The 23741-nt window shown below is 51.4% G+C and overlaps 1 protein-coding gene across 3 annotated transcripts in view; it reads right to left on the reverse strand.

The window, feature by feature from the left end:
• cdkal1 (CDK5 regulatory subunit associated protein 1-like 1) overlaps positions 1-23741 on the reverse strand; it is a 1024035-nt gene that overhangs the window by 526377 nt on the left and 473917 nt on the right. For all 3 annotated transcript variants that reach the window (XM_071395740.1, XM_071395742.1, XM_071395741.1), the window contains exon 10: positions 22993-23138. In XM_071395740.1, coding sequence (XP_071251841.1) covers positions 22993-23138 — 146 coding nt within the window. The remainder of the gene's footprint in view (positions 1-22992; positions 23139-23741) is intronic.

Consider the following 23741-nt stretch of genomic DNA (forward strand, 5'->3'; position numbering starts at 1 on the left):
CATTCACCTTATGATATCACACACACACACACACACACACACACACACACACACACACACACACACACACACACACACACACACACACACACACACACACACACACACACACACACACACACACACACACACACAGCTCCACTAAGCCCCATGCTGACACCTGGCCAGCCCACCTGGTGATTGCATCTCCTCAGCTGGTGATTTCTCCGGGCGCCCCTGCTTGTGTGTGGGCCTCCCACCGTGCTAAGAGCCTGTCTCCACCCTGCTCTTTGGATCACCGTGTGACAGGCTAATAGGTCACCTTCTCTAAGAGAGCCTGGAGCTCCAATACTCAGGAGATCAAATCAAATCAAATCAAGTTTATTTTATATATCCCTTCGTACATCAGCTAATATCTCGAAGTGCTGTACAGAGGAGATGGATAGAGGAACTCTCCCTCCCCTCTCTAAAAGGACCTGACACCTCAATACTCAGGAGATTTCATTTACATTTAAGTCATTTAGCAGACACTCTTATCCAGAGCGACTTACAAATTGGAAAGTTCATACATATTCATCCTGGTCCCCCCGTGGGGAATGAACCCACAACCCTGGCGTTGCAAGCGCCATGCTCTACCAACTGAGCCACACGGGAGATGGTTAGAGGAACTCTCCCTCCCCTCTCTAAAAGGACCTGACACCTCAATACTCAGGAGATGGTTAGAGGAACTCTCCCTCCCCTCTCTAAAAGGACCTGACACCTCAATACTCAGGAGATGGTTAGAGGAACTCTCCCTCCCCTCTCTAAAAGGACCTGACACCTCAATACTCAGGAGATGGTTAGAGGAACTCTCCCTCCCCTCTCTAAAAGGACCTGACACCTCAATACTCAGGAGATGGTTAGAGGAACTCTCCCTCCCCTCTCTAAAAGGACCTGACACCTCAATACTCAGGAGATGGTTAGAGGAACTCTCCCTCCCCTCTCTAAAAGGACCTGACACCTCAATACTCAGGAGATGGTTAGAGGAACTCTCCCTCCCCTCTCTAAAAGGACCTGACACCTCAATACTCAGGAGATGGTTAGAGGAACTCTCCCTCCCCTCTCGTCATACAGTTCTACAGGGAGGGCTGCATTGCTCTGTGAAGCCCAGTGAACCTGAAAATGTTTTTATCACACAGTGTCTCATTTCTTACTGCCTGTCTGCCTGGCTGTCTGGCTGACTGGCTGACTATTTGACTGGCTGCCTGGCTGTCTGGCTGCCTGGCTGTCTGGCTGACTGGGTGACTATTTGGCTGTCTGCCTGGCTGTCTGGCTGACTGGCTGACTATTTGGCTGTCTGGCTGACTGGCTGACTATTTGGCTGTGTGCCTGGCTGTCTGGCTGACTATTTGGCTGTCTGCCTGGCTGTCTGGCTGACTGACTGTCTGGCTGACTATTTGGCTGTCTGCCTGGCTGTCTGGCTGACTATTTGGCTGTCTGTCTGTCTGGCTGACTGGCTGACTATTTGGCTGTCTGCCTGGCTGTCTGGCTGACTGGCTGACTATTTGGCTGTCTGCCTGGCTGTCTGGCTGACTGGCTGACTATTTGGCTGTCTGCCTGTCTGCTTGTCTGGCTGTCTGGCTGTTTACTGGCTAAGTGTTGTTTTAAAGACTCAAGGTTGATTGACATTCCTAAGACTTGAACCTTTAATTAATTCAACTAAAATAATGGTTTGATACCATTTTTTTCATTGTTTCCTTCACTGACTGTCACCTCTGATGGTTATCAGTACGACTGCTGTCGCTCTAACTAAAAAGTCAGTTTAAGAACCATTTATTATTTACAATGACGGCCTACCCCGGCCAAACCCGGACGATGCTGGGACAATTGCGCGCCGCCCAATGGGACTCCCAATCACGGCCGGTTGTGAAACAGCCCGGGATCGAACCAGGGTCTGTAGTGACGGCTCTAGCACCGAGATGCTGTGTTGCTTTAGGAGGTTGTAATGTAGCTCAGTACCACACAGTGCCAGACAGATGGCCGTCCCTCACACATCTCTCTCTCCCCGTTAGAACAGGACTGACGCTCATCTTCTAGTCCATTTCACACATTATACTGGTTTTAACTCTGAAAGAGAGGCAGAACTGGTCCAACTGAAACACAAATGATTTCTATCTGGGTGAACAACTGGTGCTGAGAGGTATTGGTTGGGCAATATGATACACCGGGTGTGTGTGAGAGAAAGAGAGAGAGGAGAGCAGAGGGGGGAGAGAGAAAGAGAGAGAGAGAGAAGAGCAAGGACAACAGAGGGGAGACATACAGAGACAGAGAGAGACAGAGAGAGACAGACAGACAGACAGACAGACAGACAGACAGACAGACAGACAGACAGACAGACAGACAGACAGACAGAGACAGAGAGGCAGAGAGACAGAGAGAGAGAGAGAGAGAGAGAGAGAGAGAGAGAGAGAGAGAGAGAGAGAGAGAGAGAGATAGAGAGAGAGAGAGAGAGAGAGAGAGAGACAGATAGAGACAGAGAGAGAGAGAGAGAGAGAGAGAGAGAGAGAGAGAGAGAGAGAGAGAGAGAGAGAGAGAGAGAGAGAGAGACAGATAGAGACACAGAGAGAGAGAGAGGGTGTTAGATTATCATTTGTTTCAGAGAGTTTGTTAGCTGTATATTACGTGCTACCTTCTCCTCCGCAGAGAGTGATTATTCAGTTACTGATTTAGTCTGTGACCACTGTTTCCTGCCTGAAATTAACACCTCGTATCTCTCACACAGTTGGCAAGAGGCCCTCCCCTCCCTCCCAGTCACACACGGCGAGGAGGTGGAATGTTCACCTTACATAAAGTCTCCCCCTCCGTCTGACCTGCTTGGCTGGCCTTTAGATAATGGCTGAACAAGACAGGGCAAGGCTCCCAGCGCTCACAGAGAGGAGACAGAGTTAGACTGAGTGGCTGTGAAACAACAGTCTGGACAGCTAGATAGAGGCCTTTTAACAGAACCTTGACCGGACTGGACTCCTTTCAGAACCTCACTTTTACCAGTGTGGTTGACTCAATGTTATCGGAGTCAACAAGGACAAGAGAGGGAGGGAAAGGGAGGAAGGAAGGGAGGAAAGGGAGAGAGAGGATGAATAAAAATATAGAGAGAGGGGGAGGAAGGAGAGCGAGAGAGGGGAGAGGGGAGAGAGAGAGGGGAGGAGGGGAGAGAGAGAGGGGAGCGAGAGAGAGAGAGAGAGAGCGAGAGAGGGGAGGGGAGAGAGAGGGAGGAGAGAGAGAGAGAGAGAGAGAGAGAGAGAGAGAGAGAGAGAGAGCGAGAGAGAGAGGGGAGAACGAGAGAGGGGAGGAGGGGATAGAGAAAAACAGAACATGAACCTTTGCATAATGACTCTAGCAGCCAACCGCTGACTCACTCCCTCTCCTGGCTTGTGATTAGTGGACAAAGGCACAACTGGTTTTTGATTGGTGGATAAGGGCACAGTGGTCTACTGCTGTTAGTGTCCTGGTCTACTGATGTTAGTGTCCTGGTCTACTGATGTTAGTGTCCTGGTCTATTGCTGTTAGTGTCCTGGTATATTGCTGTTAGTGTCCTGGTCTACTGTTGTTAGTGTCCTGGTCTACTATCGTTAGTGTCCTGGTCTACTGCAGTTAGTGTCCTGGTCTACTGCAGTTAGTGTCCTGGTCTACTGCAGTTAGTGTCCTGGTCTACTGCTGTTAGTGTCCTGGTCTACTGCTGTTAGTGTCCTGGTCTACTGTTGTTAGTGTCCTGGTCTACTGCTGTTAGTGTCCTGGTCTACTGTTGTTAGTGTCCTGGTCTACTGCTGTTAGTGTCCTGGTCTACTGATGTTAGTGTCCTGGTCTACTGCTGTTAGTGTCCTGGTCTACTGATGTTAGTGTCCTGGTCTATTGCTGTTAGTGTCCTGGTCTACTGCTGTTAGTGTCCTGGTCTACTGATGTTAGTGTCCTGGTCTACTGCTGTTAGTGTCCTGGTCTATTGCTGTTAGTGTCCTGGTCTACTGCTGTTAGTGTCCTGGTCTACTGCTGTTAGTGTCCTGGTCTACTGTTGTTAGTGTCCTGGTCTACTGCTGTTAGTGTCCTGGTCTACTGCTGTTAGTGTCCTGGTCTACTGATGTTAGTGTCCTGGTCTACTGCTGTTAGTGTCCTGGTCTACTGATGTTAGTGTCCTGGTCTACTGCTGTTAGTGTCCTGGTCTACTGCTGTTAGTGTCCTGGTCTACTGTTGTTAGTGTCCTGGTCTACTGCTGTTAGTGTCCTGGTCTACTGCTGTTAGTGTCCTGGTCTACTGCTGTTAGTGTCCTGGTCTACTGCTGTTAGTGTCCTGGTCTACTGCTATTAGTGTCCTGGTCTACTGCTGTTAGTGTCCTGGTCTACTGCTGTTAGTGTCCTGGTCTACTGTTGTTAGTGTCCTGGTCTACTGTTGTTAGTGTCCTGGTCTACTGCTGTTAGTGTCCTGGTCTACTGCTGTTAGTGTCCTGGTCTACTGCTGTTAGTGTCCTGGTCTACTGCTGTTAGTGTCCTGGTCTACTGCTGTTAGTGTCCTGGTCTACTGCTGTTAGTGTCCTGGTCTACTGTTGTTAGTGTCCTGGTCTACTGCTGTTAGTGTCCTGGTCTACTGCTGTTAGTGTCCTGGTCTACTGCTGTTAGTGTCCTGGTCTACTGTTAGTGTCCTGGTCTACTGCAGTTAGTGTCCTGGTCTACTGCTGTTAGTGTCCTGGTCTACTGCAGTTAGTGTCCTGGTCTACTGCTGTTAGTGTCCTGGTCTACTGCTGTTAGTGTCCTGGTCTACTGCTGTTAGTGTCCTGGTCTACTGTTGTTAGTGTCCTGGTCTACTGCTGTTAGTGTCCTGGTCTACTGCAGTTAGTGTCCTGGTCTACTGCTGTTAGTGTCCTGGTCTACTGTTAGTGTCCTGGTCTACTGCTGTTAGTGTCCTGGTCTACTGTTAGTGTCCTGGTCTATTGCTGTTAGTGTCCTGGTCTATTGCTGTTAGTGTCCTGGTCTACTGCTGTTAGTGTCCTGGTCTACTGCTGTTAGTGTCCTGGTCTACTGCTGTTAGTGTCCTGGTCTACTGCTGTTAGTGTCCTGGTCTACTGTTGTTAGTGTCCTGGTCTACTGTTAGTGTCCTGGTCTACTGCTGTTAGTGTCCTGGTCTACTGATGTTAGTGTCCTGGTCTACTGCTGTTAGTGTCCTGGTCTACTGATGTTAGTGTCCTGGTCTACTGCTGTTAGTGTCCTGGTCTACTGCTGTTAGTGTCCTGGTCTACTGCTGTTAGTGTCCTGGTCTACTGATGTTAGTGTCCTGGTCTACTGCTGTTAGTGTCCTGGTCTACTGATGTTAGTGTCCTGGTCTACTGCTGTTAGTGTCCTGGTCTACTGATGTTAGTGTCCTGGTCTACTGCTGTTAGTGTCCTACTGACAACAGGTCAGAGAGAAACAGCAAGCCATGCAGTTAGTCAGTACAGCAGGACTGTATTACATGTAAATGTAGAGATTTCACACACCGACAGACAGACAGGCAGACATACAGAAGGTAGCAGGGGTCAATGATTGCTGTGTTAAGGGGTGAAGACAGACAGACAGACAGACAGACAGACAGACAGACAGACAGACAGGGGCCAATGATTGCTGTGTTAAGGGGTGAAGACAGAGAAAGCCCCGTGCTGTGTGACAGGAGCCTCCTGCCCACCTGCCGGCAGTGTAGTTAGTGAGTCACACCAGGGCTTTGATACAGTTACAACCTGCAGGTTCACCCACTGGCTTCTCTGATGTTTGGTCAACACTTTCATTCACACACAAAGTCACCGACTACAAAGTAGAGAGGGGAGGAGCTGGGGGGGAAGAGATGTAGAGAGGGGAGGAGCTGGGGGGTAAGAGATGTAGAGAGGGGAGGAGCTGGGGGGGAAGAGATGTAGAGAGGGGAGGAGCTGGGGGGTAAGAGATGTAGAGAGGGGAGGAGCTGGGGGGGAAGAGATGTAGAGAGGGGAGGAGCTGGGGGAAAGAGATGTAGAGAGGGGAGGAGCTGGGGGGGAAGATATGTAGAGAGGGGAGGAGCTGGGGGAAAGAGATGTAGAGAGGGGAGGAGCTGGGGGGAAGAGATGTTCCTGAACAGTGGTGACACTCAGGAGATATCACAACACGGATGAGCCTGTCTGTCTGTCTGGAGGAGCTTGTATGTCTGTCTGTCTGGAGGAGCCTGTCTGTATGTCTTTCTGGAGGAGCCTGTCTGTCTGTCTGGAGGAGCTTGTCTGTCTGTCTGTCGGAGCCTGTCTGTCTGTCTGTCTGTCTGTCATTCTGTCTGGAGGAGCATGTCTGTCTGTCTGTCATTCTGTCTGGAGGAGCCTGTCTGTCTGTCTGGAGGAGCCTGTCTGTCTGTCTGTCTGTCTGGAGGAGCCTGTATGTCTGTCATTCTGTCTGGAGGAGCCTGTCTGTCTGTCTGTCTGTCTGTCTGTCTGTCATTCTGTCTGTCATTCTGTCTGGAGGAGCCTGTCTGTATGTCTGTCTGTATGTCTGTCATTCTGTCTGGAGGAGCCTGTCTGTCTGTCTGTCATTCTGTCATTCTGTCTGTCTGTCTGTCTGTCTGTCTGTCTGTCTGTCATTCTGTCTGGAGGAGCCTGTCTGTCTGTCTGGAGGAGCATGTCTGTCTGTCTGGAGGAGCCTGTCTGTCTGTCTGTCTGTCTGTCTGTCTGTCTGTCTGTCTGTCTGTCTGTCTGTCTGTCTGGAGGAGCATGTCTGTCTGTCTGTCTGTCTGTCATTCATTCTGTCTGGAGGAGCCTGTATGTCTGTCTGTCTGTCATTCTGTCTGGAGGAGCCTGTCTGTCTGTCTGTCAGGAGGAGCATGTCTGTCTGTCTGTCATTCTGTCTGGAGGAGCCTGTCTGTCTGTCTGGAGGAGCCTGTCTGTCTGTCTGCCTGTCTGTCTGGAGGAGCCTGTCTGTCTGTCTGTCATTCTGTCTGGAGGAGCCTGTCTGTCTGTCTGTCATTCTGTCTGGAGGAGCATGTCTGTCTGTCTGTCTGGAGTCTGTCTGTCTGTCTGTCTGTCTGTCTGTCTGTCTGTCTGGAGGACTGTAGCTGTCGTCGGCCAGTCTCGAGGAGGCCATCCAGCCCTGTGGATGGTAACTGGAGCTGGTGCCATTACCTCTATGAATCACAACAATACATCAGACCAGGCTGGCTACGACACAGACGGCTATGAAGACAACTTCATACACACTCCTCCTGTCTGAGTGATACGGATGCTGACACACAGGGAGGCGCTTGTCAACCTCATATTTACTACCACAAACACACATGATATCAACACACAGGTGATAGACACTTGGAAGATATTGTAAGGACAGACTGCAGGGGGAGTCTCAGGCTCCTCTCCTCAGCTCTGCCTCTACAGCCCTCTATAACCCTACACCAGCCCTCTATAACCCTACACCAACCCTCTATAACCCTATATAACCCTACACCAGCCCTATATAACCCTACACCAGCCCTCTATAACCCTACACCAGCCCTCTACAACCCTACACCAACCCTCTATAACCCTACACCAGCCCTATATAACCCTACACCAGCCCTCTATAACCCTACACCAGCCCTCTATAACCCTACACCAGCCCTCTATAACCCTACACCAACCCTCTATAACCCTCTATAACCCTACACCAGCCCTATATAACCCTACACCAGCCCTCTATAACCCTACACCAGCCCTCTACAACCCTACACCAGCCCTCTACAACCCTCTATAACCCTACACCAGCCCTCTATAACCCTCTACAACCCTACACCAGCCCTCTACAATCCTCTATAACCCTACACCAGCCCTCTATAACCCTACACCAGCCCTCTACAACCCTCTATAACCCTACACCAGCCCTCTATAACCCTCTACAACCCTACACCAGCCCTCTATAACCCTCTACAACCCTACACCAGCCCTCTACAACCCTCTACAACCCTACACCAGCCCTCTACAACCCTCTATAACCCTACACCAGCCCTCTATAACCCTACACCAGCCCTCTACAACCCTACACCAGCCCTCTACAACCCTACACCAGCCCTCTACAACCCTACACCAGCCCTCTACAACCCTACACCAGCCCTCTATAACCCTACACCAGCCCTCTATAACCCACACCAGCCCTCTATAACCCTACACCAGCCCTCTACAACACTACACCAGCCCTCTACAACACTACACCAGCCCTCTACAACACTACACCAGCCCTCTACAACCCTACACCAGCCCTCTATAACCCTACACCAGCCCTCTACAACCCTACACCAGCCCTCTATAACCCTCTACAACCCTACACCAGCCCTCTACAACCCTACACCAGCCCTCTATAACCCTACACCAGCCCTCTACAACCCTACACCAGCCCTCTACAACCCTACACCAGCCCTCTACAACCCTACACCAGCCCTCTACAACCCTACACCAGCCCTCTACAACCCTACACCAGCCCTCTATAACCCTACACCAGCCCTCTACAACCCTACACCAGCCCTCTACAACCCTACACCAGCCCTCTACAACCCTACACCAGTCCTCTATAACCCTCCACCAGCCCTCTACAACCCTACACCAGCCCTCTATAACCCTCCACCAGCCCTCTACAACCCTACACCAGCCCTCTACAACCCTACACCAGCCCTATACAACCCTACACCAGCCCTCTATAACCCTACACCAGCCCTCTACAACCCTACACCAGCCCTCTACAACCCTACACCAGCCCTCTATAACCCTCCACCAGCCCTCTACAACCCTACACCAGCCCTCTATAACCCTACACCAGCCCTCTATAACCCTACACCAGCCCTCTATAACCCTACAACCAGCCCTCTACAACCCTCTATAACCCTCTATAACCCTCCACCAGCCCTCTATAACCCTCCACCAGCCCTCTACAACCCTCTATAACCCTACACCAGCCCTCTATAACCCTACACCAGCCCTCTATAACCCTACACCAGCCCTCTACAGCCCTCTATAACCCTACACCAGCCCTCTACAACCCTACACCAGCCCTCTACAACCCTACACCAGCCCTCTATAACCCTACACCAGCCCTCTACAACCCTACACCAGCCCTCTATAACCCTACACCAGCCCTCTATAACCCTCCACCAGCCCTCTATAACCCTCTATAACCCTACACCAGCCCTCTATAACCCTACACCAGTCCTCTATAATCCTCTATAACCCTCTATAACCCTCTATAACCCTACACCAGTCCTCTATAACTCTCTATAACCCTCTATAACCCTACACCAGTGCTCTATAACCCTCTATAACCCTACACCAGCCCTCTACAACCCTCTATAACCCTACACCAGCCCTCTATAACCCTAACCCTCTATAACCCTACACCAGTCCTCTACAGCCTTATTCCTCCATATTCAACCCTCTCAGATTATCTCATATCCAGCTGTTGTTTTGGGAGCAACAGCCAACTCTCTGGTTAGAAAGGAGAGGGGGAGGGAGTGAGAGGGAGCAGAAAGGAGAGGGAGATGGGGGAGGGAGAGAGAGGAAGAGGGAGCAGAAAGGAGAGGGAGATGGGGGAGGGAGAGAGAGGGAGCAGAAAGGAGAGGGGGAGGGAGATGGGGAGGGAGGGGGAGGGAGATGGGGAGGGAGGGAGAGGGAGATGGGGAGGGAGGGAGAGGGAGCAGAAAGGAGAGGGGGAGGGAGATGGGGGAGGGAGGGAGAGGGAGCAGAAAGGAGAGGGGGATGGAGATGGGGGAGGGAGGGAGGGATAGGGAGCAGAAAGGAGAGGGGGATGGAGATGGGGAGGGAGGGATAGGGAGCAGAAAGGAGAGGGGGAGGGAGATGGGGGAGGGAGGGAGAGGGAGCAGAAAGGAGAGGGGGAGGGAGATGGGGGAGGGAGTGAGAGGGAGCGGAAAGGGGGGTCTGGGAGAGACAACTAAATAATAAAGACGGCTCATGCTAGTTCAGGCCTGAGATAGGAAACCCTGTTCAACCCTGTTCAGTGTGTGTGTGTGTGTGTGTGTGTGTGTGTGTGTGTGTGTGTGTGTGTGTGTGTGTGTGTGTGTGTGTGTGTGTGTGTGTGTGTGTGTGTGTGTGTGTGTGTGTGTGTGTGTGTGTGTGTGTGTGTGTGTGTGTGTGTGTGTGTTTACTCCCCTGTTCAGCCCACTGTGTGTGTGTGTGTTCACTCCCCTAGCTCCAGCCCCAGCCAGCCACACGGCAAGACGCTCTGGTACAACAACAACACAGACATGCCCCCCTCCCTCCCTCCCTCCCTCCCTCCCTCCCTCCCTCCCTCCCTCTGAGCTGCTGGGTCCAGCATCAGACCTGGGTTTAAAACCCTCCCTCCCTCTGAGCTGCTGGGTCCTGCATCAGACCTGGGTTTAAAACCCTCCCTCCCTCTGAGCTGCTGGGTCCTGCATCAGACCTGGGTTTAAAACCCTCCCTCCCTCTGAGCTGCTGGGTCCTGCATCAGACCTGGGTTTAAAACCCTCCCTCCCTCTGAGCTGCTGGGTCCTGCATCAGACCTGGGTTTAAAACCCTCCCTCCCTCTGAGCTGCTGGGTCCTGCATCAGACCTGGGTTTAAAAACCTCCCTCCCTCTGAGCTGCTGGGTCCTGCATCAGACCTGGGTTTAAAACCCTCCCTCCCTCTGAGCTGCTGGGTCCTGCATCAGACCTGGGTTTAAAAACCTCCCTCCCTCTGAGCTGCTGGGTCCTGCATCAGACCTGGGTTTAAAAACCTCCATCCCTCTGAGCTGCTGGGTCCTGCATCAGACCTGGGTTTAAAACCCTCCCTCCCTCTGAGCTGCTGGGTCCAGCATCAGACCTGGGTTTAAAACCCTCTCCTATTTCACATCATTTTAAATACTTTAGCTGTGCTTGATTAATCTTGACTGCTGCAACGTAACTAATAGAAATCTCCCAAAAGTGCAAACCATGCCCACCTGACCTGCGTTTTGGGCTTCCGAGTGGCGCGGTGGTCTAAAGCACCGCATCTCAGTGCATAGAAGTGTCACTACAGAACCTGGTTCGATCCCGGGCTGTATCACAATCGGCCGTGATTGGGAGTCTCATAGGGCGGCGCACAATTGGCCCAGCGTCGTCCGGGGTTTGGGCCCGGGTTAGGCCGTCATTGTAAATAAGAATTTGTTCTTAACTGACTTGACTAGTTAAATAAAAAGGTTAAATTAAATTAAATGTAAAAAACCCTACATGCAGTCTAAAGCAAATGAAAGATGGTGAAAACTATTTGAATCCAGATCAGCAGCACCGCCTCCATCTCCCTCCTCTTGTTAAAACAACAGTAATCGTTAGCAGCGTCTGGTCAGCCCGTCTGACCTCTGGTCCAGAGGTCACTGTTTTCCATTGTTAGTTTCCTGCAGGAGGCACGGACAATTTATTCCCTACATCCTAAGCAACAAAAAAACAAAACAGAGAGTCCGGGGAGGGAGGGAGAGAGAGCAACAGGGAGGAAGCAGTGTCCACAATAACATAAAACATGATCTAATTTCCAAACACTGACCCTTCCAGACTGACCTTTACACAACCACCTCACTAAAGACACTGTTATTCTCAGGGTCAATAGCTCTGATCTGACTTCACATATATCTACAGTATGACACGTACTAATTACCGAAACCAAGGAAACCAAGTGTCCTTATATGGACATTTTGGAAAACATATAGTCAGACATTTCCTCTTGACTTGTGTTTAGTTTTCCAGAGAGGAAACAAATGGTTAAAATATCAACGTGAACCAGACCCAGCGGTGTAAAGAGGTCTGTTGATACTGCTTGACACCAGACCCAGCGTTGTAAAGAGGTCTGTTGATACTGCTTGACACCAGACCCAGCGGTGTAGAGGTCTGTTGATACTGCTTGACACCAGACCCAGCGGTGTAACGAGGTCTGTTGATACTGCTTGACACCAGACCCAGCGGTGTAAAGAGGTCTGTTGATACCGCTTGACACCAGACCCAGCGGTGTAACGAGGTCTGTTGATACTGCTTGATACCAGACCCAGCGGTGTAAAGAGGTCTGTTGATACTGCTTGACACCAGACCCAGCGGTGTAAAGAGGTCGGTTGATACTGCTTGACACCAGACCCAGCGGTGTAAAGAGGTCTGTTGATACTGCTTGACACCAGACCCAGCGTTGTAGAGGTCTGTTGATACTGCTTGACCTCAGACCCAGCGGTGTAACGAGGTCTGTTGATACTGCTTGACCTCAGACCCAGCGTTGTAAAGAGGTCTGTTGATACTGCTTGACACCAGACCCAGCGGTGTAAAGAGGTCTGTTGATACTGCTTGACACCAGACCCAGCGGTGTAAAGAGGTCTGTTGATACTGCTTGACACCAGACCCAGCGTTGTAGAGGTCTGTTGATACTGCTTGACCTCAGACCCAGCGGTGTAACGAGGTCTGTTGATACTGCTTGACACCAGACCCAGCGGTGTAAAGAGGTCTGTTGATACTGCTTGACACCAGACCCAGCGGTGTAAAGAGGTCTGTTGATACTGCTTGACACCAGACCCAGCGGTGTAAAGAGGTCTGTTGATACTGCTTGACACCAGACCCAGCGTTGTAAAGAGGTCTGTTGATACTGCTTGACACCAGACCCAGCGTTGTAGAGGTCTGTTGATACTGCTTGACACCAGACCCAGTGTTGTAAAGAGGTCTGTTGATACTGCTTGACACCAGACCCAGCGGTGTAAAGAGGTCTGTTGATACTGCTTGACACCAGACCCAGCGTTGTAGAGGTCTGTTGATACTGCTTGACACCAGACCCAGCGGTGTAAAGAGGTCTGTTGATACTGCTTGACACCAGACCCAGCGGTGTAAAGAGGTCTGTTGATACTGCTTGACACCAGACCCAGCGTTGTAGAGGTCTGTTGATACTGCTTGACACCAGACCCAGTGGTGTAAAGAGGTCTGTTGATACTGCTTGACACCAGACCCAGCGGTGTAAAGAGGTCTGTTGATACTGCTTGACACCAGACCCAGCGGTGTAAAGAGGTCTGTTGATACTGCTTGACACCAGACCCAGCGGTGTAAAGAGGTCTGTTGATACTGCTTGACACCAGACCCAGCGGTGTAAAGAGGTCTGTTGATACTGCTTGACACCAGACCCAGCGTTGTAGAGGTCTGTTGATACTGCTTGACACCAGACCCAGCGGTGTAAAGAGGTCTGTTGATACTGCTTGACACCAGACCCAGCGGTGTAAAGAGGTCTGTTGATACTGCTTGACACCAGACCCAGCGGTGTAAAGAGGTCTGTTGATACTGCTTGACACCAGACCCAGCGTTGTAGAGGTCTGTTGATACTGCTTGACACCAGACCCAGCGTTGTAGAGGTCTGTTGATACTGCTTGACACCAGACCCAGCGGTGTAAAGAGGTCTGTTGATACTGCTTGACACCAGACCCAGCGGTGTAAAGAGGTCTGTTGATACTGCTTGACACCAGACCCAGCGGTGTAAAGAGGTCTGTTGATACTGCTTGACACCAGACCCAGCGGTGTAAAGAGGTCTGTTGATACTGCTTGACACCAGACCCAGCGTTGTAGAGGTCTGTTGATACTGCTTGACACCAGACCCAGCGTTGTAAAGCGGTCTGTTGATACTGCTTGACACCAGACCCAGCGTTGTAGAGGTCTGTTGATACTGCTTGACACCAGACCCAGTGTTGTAGAGGTCTGTTGATACTGCTTGACACCAGACCCAGTGTTGTAGAGGTCTGTTGATACTGCTTGACACCAGACCCAGCGTTGTAAAGAGGTCTGTTGATACTGCTTGACACCAGACCCAGCGGTGTAAAGAGGTCTGTTGATACTGCTTGACACCAGACCCAGCGTTGTAGAGGTCTGTTGATACTGCTTGACACCAGACCCAGTGTTGTAGAGGTCTGTTGATACTGCTTGACACCAGACCCAGTGTTGTAAAGAGGTCTGTTGATACTGCTTGACACCAGACCCAGCGGTGTAAAGAGGTCTGTTGATACTGCTTGACACCAGACCCAGCGTTGTAAAGAGGTCTGTTGATACTGCTTGACACCAGACCCAGCGTTGTAGAGGTCTGTTGATACTGCTTGACACCAGACCCAGCGGTGTAAAGAGGTCTGTTGATACTGCTTGACACCAGACCCAGCGGTGTAAAGAGGTCTGTTGATACTGCTTGACACCAGACCCAGCGTTGTAGAGGTCTGTTGATACTGCTTGACACCAGACCCAGCGGTGTAAAGAGGTCTGTTGATACTGCTTGACACCAGACCCAGCGGTGTAAAGAGGTCTGTTGATACTGCTTGACACCAGACCCAGCGTTGTAGAGGTCTGTTGATACTGCTTGACACCAGACCCAGCGTTGTAAAGAGGTCTGTTGATACTGCTTGACACCAGACCCAGCGTTGTAGAGGTCTGTTGATACTGCTTGACACCAGACCCAGTGTTGTAGAGGTCTGTTGATACTGCTTGACACCAGACCCAGCGTTGTAAAGCGGTCTGTTGATACTGCTTGACACCAGACCCAGCGTTGTAGAGGTCTGTTGATACTGCTTGACACCAGACCCAGTGTTGTAGAGGTCTGTTGATACTGCTTGACACCAGACCCAGTGTTGTAGAGGTCTGTTGATACTGCTTGACACCAGACCCAGCGTTGTAAAGAGGTCTGTTGATACTGCTTGACACCAGACCCAGCATTGTAAAGAGGTCTGTTGATACTGCTTGACACCAGACCCAGCGTTGTAGAGGTCTGTTGATACTGCTTGACACCAGACCCAGCGTTGTAGAGGTCTGTTGATACTGCTTGACACCAGACCCAGCGTTGTAGAGGTCTGGTGATACTGCTTGACACCAGACCCAGCGTTGTAGAGGTCTGTTGATACTGCTTGACACCAGACCCAGTGTTGTAGAGGTCTGTTGATACTGCTTGACACCAGACCCAGCGTTGTAAAGAGGTCTGTTGATACTGCTTGACACCAGACCCAGCATTGTAGAGGTCTGTTGATACTGCTTGACACCAGACTGGGGTATATGACTGGGTCTGGGGGTAATGTATGGAGAGGTGTCAGACTGGGGTATATGACTGGGTCTGGGGGTAATGTATGGAGAGGTGTCATACTGGGGTATAGAAATGGGTCTGGGGGTAATGTATGGAGAGGTGTCAGACTGGGGTATATGACTGGGTCTGGGGGTAATGTATGGAGAGCTGTCAGCCTGGGGTATATAACTTGGTCTGGGGGTAATGTATGGAGAGCTGTCAGACTGGGGTATATGACTGGGTCTGGGGGTAATGTATGGAGAGCTGTCAGACTTGGGTATATAACTGGGTCTGGGGGTAATGTATGGAGAGGTGTCAGACTGGGGTATATGACTGGGTCTGGGGGTAATGTATGGAGAGCTGTCAGACTTGGGTATATAACTGGGTCTGGGGGTAATGTATGGAGAGGTGTCAGACTGGGGTATATGACTGGGTCTGGGGGTAATGTATGGAGAGCTGTCAGCCTGGGGTATATAACTGGGTCTGGGGGTAATGTATGGAGAGGTGTCAGACTTGGGTATATAACTGGGTCTGGGGGTAATGTATGGAGAGGTGTCAGACTGGGGTATATAACTGGGTCTGGGGGTAATGTATGGAGAGGTGTCAGACTGGGGTATATAACTGGGTCTGGGGGTAATGTATGGAGAGGTGTCAGACTGGGGTATAGAACTGGGTCTGGGGGTACTGTATGGAGAGGTGTCATACTGGGGTATAGAACTGGGTCTGGGGGTAATGTATGGAGAGGTGTCAGACTGGTGTATACAACTAGGTCTGGGGGTAATGTATGGAGAGGTGTCAGACTGGTGTATACAACTAGGTCTGGGGGTAATGTATGGAGAGGTGTCAGACTGGGGTATATAACTTGGTCTGGGGGTAATGTATGGAGAAGTGTCAGACTGGGGTATATAACTTGGTCTGGGGGTAATATATGGAGAGGTGTCAGACTGGGGTATATAACTGGGTCTGAGGGTAATGTATGGAGAGGTGTCAGACTGGGGTATATAACTGGGTCTGAGGGTAATGTATGGAGAGGTGTCAGACTGGGGTATATGACTGGGTCTGGGGGTAATGTATGGAGAGGTGTCAGACTGGGGTATAGAACTGGGTCTGGGGGTACTGTATGGAGAGGTGTCATACTGGGGTATAGAACTGGGTCTGGGGGTAATGTATGGAGAGGTGTCAGACTGGGGTATATAACTGGGTCTGGGGGTAATGTATGGAGAGGTGTCAGACTGGTGTATACAACTAGGTCTGGGGGTAATGTATGGAGAGGTGTCAGACTGGTGTATACAACTAGGTCTGGGGGTAATGTATGGAGAGGTGTCAGACTGGGGTATATAACTGGGTATGGGGGTAATGTATGGAGAGGTGTCAGACTGGGGTATATGACTGGGTCTGGGGGTAATGTATGGAGAGGTGTCAGACTGGGTTATATGACTGGGTCTGGGGGTAATGCATGGAGAGGTGTCAGAGACTGGGGAGTGATCCTAGCAGCATGTGTCCTCTTATCAAGGCCAGTAGACAGCTCATATCAACACACACACCCACCCAGCGGCAGGGAGAGAGAGAGCGAGACAGGGTGTTTGAGTCTGTCAGGTCCTATTAGGTCATGGCTGGGTGGATTAAGGCAGACAGATCTACAGGCTGCAGCTTGAAGCAGCAGACAGGCCGAGGGGAGGGGCTACAGTTAATGAACCTGGACCCCCCCGGTGGAAGGAGAGGGGAGAGGAGAGGTGAGAGGAGTGACACACAGTGGAGAGGGGGTAGGAATAAGAGTGGGAGAGGGAGGGAGATGGAAAGAGAGCGAGAGAGAGACAGAGAGGGAGAGACCCACACTTCCTGTTGTCATAACCTACTCTCCAGCCAGGAGAATGATACAGGGAAGGGTCAAGGGTCAGGAGAGGCATGGAGACAGGTGTCAGAGGGCAGGAAACCAGGGAAGGAGTGTGGTGTACGGAGCGTGGTCTGTGAGAGAAACCAGGGAAGGAGCGTGGTCTGTGAGAGAAACCAGGTAAGGATTGTGGTCTGTGAGAGAAACCAGGGAAGGAGTGTGGTCTGTGAGAGAAACCAGGGAATGAGTGTAGTGTATGGAGCGTGGCCTGTGAGAGATACCAGGGAAGGAGAGTGGAGTACGGAGCGTGGTCTGTGAGAGAAACCAGGAAAGGAGTGAGGTCTGTGAGAGAAACCAGGAAAGGAGTGTGGTCTGTGAGAGAAACCAGGGAAGGAGCGTGGAGTACGGAGTGTGGTCTGTGAGAGAAACCAGGGAAGGAGAGGAGTACGGAGCGTGGTCTGTGAGAGAAACCAGGGAAGGAGAGGAGTACGGAGCGTGGTCTGTGAGAGAAACCAGGGAAGGAGAGGAGTACGGAGCGTGGTCTGTGAGAGAAACCAGGGAAGGAGAGGAGTACGGAGCGTGGTCTGTGAGAGAAACCAGGGAAGGAGAGGAGTACGGAGCGTGGTCTGTGAGAGAAACCAGGGAAGGAGAGGAGTACGGAGCGTGGTCTGTGAGAGAAACCAGGAAATGAGTGTAGTGTACGGAGCGTGGCCTGTGAGAGATACCAGGGAAGGAGTATAATACCATCTACATGTCTGTCACCCAGGCTATAATACCATCTACATGTCTGTCACCCAGGCTATAATACCATCTACATGTCTGTGAGAGAAACCAGGGAAGGAGAGGAGTACGGAGCGTGGTCTGTGAGAGAAACCAGGGAAGGAGAGGAGTACGGAGCGTGGTCTGTGAGAGAAACCAGGGAAGGAGAGGAGTACGGAGCGTGGTCTGTGAGAGAAACCAGGAAATGAGTGTAGTGTACGGAGCGTGGCCTGTGAGAGATACCAGGGAAGGAGTATAATACCATCTACATGTCTGTCACCCAGGCTATAATACCATCTACATGTCTGTCACCCAGGCTATAATACCATCTACATGTCTGTCACCCAGGCTATAATACCATCTACATGTCTGTCACCCAGGCTATAATACCATCTACATGTCTGTCACCCAGGCTATAATACCATCTACATGTCTGTCACCCAGACTATAATACCATCTACATGTCTGTCACCCAGGCTATAATACCATCTACATGTCTGTCACCCAGACTATACGCCTTGACCACACATTAGAAACACACATTATAAACTGGGTGGTTCAAGCCCTGAATGCTGATTGGCTGACAGCCGTGGTTTATCAGATCGCATACCACTGGTATGACAAAACATATATATATATACAGCTCTAATTCCGTTGGTAAACAGTTTATAATAGCAACAAGTACATCCCTTAGCCGTGGTATATTGGCCATATACACCCCCCACCCCCCCCCCCACACACACGTGCCTTAATGCTTAAATATACCATCTACATACCGCATGTACTCACACTATAACCATGAGAAGTAAACAAACTGTCTTTCAGGACGGGAGGCCACACGAGGGGAGAGGACGGGAGGCCACACGAGGGGAGAGGACGGTGTGAGGCCACACGAGGGGAGAGGACGGTGTGAGGCCACACGAGGGGAGAGGACGGGAGGCCACACGAGGGGAGAGGACGGGAGGCCACACGAGGGGAGAGGACGGGAGGCCACACGAGGGGAGAGGACGGTGTGAGGCCACACGAGGGGAGAGGACGGTGTGAGGCCACACGAGGGGAGAGGACGGTGTGAGGCCACACGGGGGGAGAGGACGGTGTGAGGCCACACGGGGGGAGAGGACGGTGTGAGGCCACACGAGGGGAGAGGACGGTGTGAGGCCACACGGGGGGAGAGGACGGTGTGAGGCCACACTAAACCCTAAAACACTTCTCATCACCACCACATCAACTCCTGCTCTGGACCCTTCCATCCAGCCAGCCCTCACACTCACTAAACCCTCAAACACTTCTCATCACTACCACATCAACTCCTGCTCTGGACCCTTCCATCCAGCCAGCCCACACACTCACTAAACCCTCAAACACTTCTCATCACCACCACATCAACTCCTGCTCTGGACCCTTCCATCCAGCCAGCCCACACACTCACTAAACCCTCAAACACTTCTCATCACCACCACATCAACTCCTGCTCTGGACCCTTCCATCCAGCCAGCCCACACACTCACTAAACCCTCAAACACTTCTCATCACCACCACATCAACTCCTGCTCTGGACCCTTCCATCCAGCCAGCCCTCACACTCACTAAACCCTCAAACACTTCTCATCACCACCACATCAACTCCTGCTCTGGACCCTTCCATCCAGCCAGCCCTCACACTCACTAAACCCTCAAACACTTCTCATCACCACCACATCAACTCCTGCTCTGGACCCTTCTATCCAGCCAGCCCACACACTCACTAAACCCTCAAACACTTCTCATCACCACCACATCAACTCCTGCTCTGGCCCCTTCCATCCAGCCAGCCCACACACTCACTAAACCCTCAAACACTTCTCATCACCACCACATCAACTCCTGCTCTGGCCCTTCCATCCAGCCAGCCCACACACTCACTAAACCCTCAAACACTTCTCATCACCACCACATCAACTCCTGCTCTGGACCCTTCCATCCAGCCAGCCCACACACTCACTAAACCCTCAAACACTTCTCATCACCACCACATCAACTCCTGCTCTGGACCCTTCCATCCAGCCAGCCCACACACTCACTAAACCCTCAAACACTTCTCATCACCACCACATCAACTCCTGCTCTGGCCCCTTCCATCCAGCCAGCCCTCACACTCACTAAACCCTCAAACACTTCTCATCACCACCACATCAACTCCTGCTCTGGACCCTTCCATCCAGCCAGCCCTCACACTCACTAAACCCTCAAACACTTCTCATCACCACCACATCAACTCCTGCTCTGGACCCTTCCATCCAGCCAGCCCTCACACTCACTAAACCCTCAAACACTTCTCATCACCACCACATCAACTCCTGCTCTGGACCCTTCCATCCAGCCAGCCCTCACACTCACTAAACCCTCAAACACTTCTCATCACCACCACATCAACTCCTGCTCTGGACCCTTCCATCCAGCCAGCCCTCACACTCACTAAACCCTCAAACACTTCTCATCACCACCACATCAACTCCTGCTCTGGCCCTTCCATCCAGCCAGCCCACACACTCACTAAACCCTCAAACACTTCTCATCACCACCACATCAACTCCTGCTCTGGACCCTTCCATCCAGCCAGCCCTCACACTCACTAAACCCTCAAACACTATTCATCTCCACCACATCGACTCCTGCTCTGTCCCCATCCATCCAGCCAGCCCACACACTCACTAAACCCTCAAACACTATTCATCACCACCACATCAACTCCTGCTCTGGACCCTTCCACCCAGCCAGCCCACACACTCACTAAACCCTCAAACACTTCTCATCTCCACCACATCAACTCCTGCTCTGGCCCCTTCTATCCAGCCAGCCCACACACTCACTAAACCCTCAAACACTTCTCATCACCACCACATCAACTCCTGCTCTGGCCCCTTCCATCCAGCCAGCCCTCACACTCACTAAACCCTCAAACACTTCTCATCACCACCACATCAACTCCTGCTCTGGCCCCTTCCATCCAGCCAGCCCACACACTCACTAAACCCTCAAACACTTCTCATCACCACCACATCAACTCCTGCTCTGGCCCCTTCCATCCAGCCAGCCCTCACACTCACTAAACCCTCAAACACTTCTCATCACCACCACATCAACTCCTGCTCTGGACCCTTCCATCCAGCCAGCCCTCACACTCACTAAACCCTCAAACACTTCTCATCACCACCACATCAACTCCTGCTCTGGACCCTTCCATCCAGCCAGCCCACACACTCACTAAACCCTCAAACACTTCTCATCACCACCACATCAACTCCTGCTCTGGCCCCTTCCATCCAGCCAGCCCACACACTCACTAAACCCTCAAACACTTCTCATCACCACCACATCAACTCCTGCTCTGGCCCCTTCCATCCAGCCAGCCCACACACTCACTAAACCCTCAAACACTTCTCATCTCCACCACATCAACTCCTGCTCTGGCCCCTTCTATCCAGCCAGCCCACACACTCACTAAACCCTCAAACACTTCTCATCACCACCACATCAACTCCTGCTCTGGCCCCTTCCATCCAGCCAGCCCTCACACTCACTAAACCCTCAAACACTTCTCATCACCACCACATCAACTCCTGCTCTGGCCCCTTCCATCCAGCCAGCCCACACACTCACTAAACCCTCAAACACTTCTCATCACCACCACATCAACTCCTGCTCTGGCCCCTTCCATCCAGCCAGCCCTCACACTCACTAAACCCTCAAACACTTCTCATCACCACCACATCAACTCCTGCTCTGGACCCTTCCATCCAGCCAGCCCTCACACTCACTAAACCCTCAAACACTTCTCATCACCACCACATCAACTCCTGCTCTGGACCCTTCCATCCAGCCAGCCCTCACACTCACTAAACCCTCAAACACTTCTCATCACCACCACATCAACTCCTGCTCTGGACCCTTCCATCCAGCCAGCCCTCACACTCACTAAACCCTCAAACACTTCTCATCACCACCACATCAACTCCTGCTCTGGCCCCTTCCACCCAGCCAGCCCTCACACTCACTAAACCCTCAAACACTTCTCATCACCACCACATCAACTCCTGCTCTGGACCCTTCCATCCAGCCAGCCCACACACTCACTAAACCCTCAAACACTTCTCATCACCACCACATCAACTCCTGCTCTGGACCCTTCCATCCAGCCAGCCCACACACTCACTAAACCCTCAAACACTTCTCATCTCCACCACATCAACTCCTGCTCTGACCCTTCCATCCAGCCAGCCCACACACTCACTAAACCCTCAAACACTTCTCATCACCACCACATCAACTCCTGCTCTGGCCCCTTCCATCCAGCCAGCCCACACACTCACTAAACCCTCAAACACTTCTCATCACCACCACATCAACTCCTGCTCTGACCCCTTCCATCCAGCCAGCCCACACACTCACTAAACCCTCAAACACTTCTCATCACCACCACATCAACTCCTGCTCTGGCCCTTCCATCCAGCCAGCCCACACACTCACTAAACCCTCAAACACTTCTCATCACCACCACATCAACTCCTGCTCTGGACCCTTCCATCCAGCCAGCCCACACACTCACTAAACCCTCAAACACTTCTCATCACCACCACATCAACTCCTGCTCTGGACCCTTCCATCCAGCCAGCCCTCACACTCACTAAACCCTCAAACACTTCTCATCACCACCACATCAACTCCTGCTCTGGCCCCTTCCACCCAGCCAGCCCTCACACTCACTAAACCCTCAAACACTTATCATCACCACCACATCAACTCCTGCTCTGGACCCTTCCATCCAGCCAGCCCACACACTCACTAAACCCTCAAACACTTCTCATCACCACCACATCAACTCCTGCTCTGGACCCTTCCATCCAGCCAGCCCACACACTCACTAAACCCTCAAACACTTCTCATCTCCACCACATCAACTCCTGCTCTGACCCTTCCATCCAGCCAGCCCACACACTCACTAAACCCTCAAACACTTCTCATCACCACCACATCAACTCCTGCTCTGGCCCCTTCCATCCAGCCAGCCCTCACACTCACTAAACCCTCAAACACTTCTCATCACCACCACATCAACTCCTGCTCTGGACCCTTCCATCCAGCCAGCCCTCACACTCACTAAACCCTCAAACACTTCTCATCACCACCACATCAACTCCTGCTCTGGACCCTTCCATCCAGCCAGCTTCACACTCACTAAACCCTCAAACACTTCTCATCACCACCACATCAACTCCTGCTCTGGACCCTTCCATCCAGCCAGCCCTCACACTCACTAAACCCTCAAACACTTCTCATCACCACCACATCAACTCCTGCTCTGGCCCTTTCCATCCAGCCAGCCCACACACTCACTAAACCCTCAAACACTTCTCATCACCACCACAGAGACTTACTTGTCTTTGAGGAAGTCAGCGACGCGTCTGAAGTCGCCAGCGCAGTATTCCCTCTTCATATCCATCAGGACACTGTCGGAGGCAGACTGCACCGGGACATGGAGGAAGGCATACACACGAGGATGGTTCAGGATCTTAGACATTTCCTGTCAGGAGATAAGAGAAGGGAGAGATGGATCGATTAGAGAGAGAGAGATTACACAGACTCACAAAACATTTGAAAACAAATCCAATTTTGATTAACTTCCATATCTACTGGGTGAAATACCACAGTGTGCCGTCACAGTAGCCATATTTGGGACCGCAAGGAAATTGCAACCAGTGAAGAACAAACACCATTGTAAATACAGTCCAAATATATGTTTATTTATTTTCCCTTTTGTACATCGTTTCAACACTGTATATAGACATAATATGACATTTGAAATGTCTTTATTCTTTTGGAACGTGTGTGAGTGTAATGTTTACTGTTCATTTTTATTGTTTATTTCATTTTTGTTTATTATCTACTTCACTTGCTTTGGCAATGTTAACATATGTTTCCCATGCCAATAAAGCCCCTTGAATTGAATTGAGTGAGTAAGAGAGTAAGAGAGAGAGGAGAGAGAGAGAGAGGAGAGAGAGCGAGGAGAGAGAGCGAGGAGAGAGAGAGGAGAGAGAGCGAGGAGAGAGAGCGAGGAGAGAGAGCGAGAGGAGAGAGAGCGAGGAGAGAGAGAGAGAGGAGAGAGAACGAGGAGAGAGAGCGAGGA

This window comes from Salvelinus alpinus, chromosome 4, assembly GCF_045679555.1.
Source record: "Salvelinus alpinus chromosome 4, SLU_Salpinus.1, whole genome shotgun sequence".
NCBI classification, from domain to species: domain Eukaryota; kingdom Metazoa; phylum Chordata; class Actinopteri; order Salmoniformes; family Salmonidae; genus Salvelinus; species Salvelinus alpinus.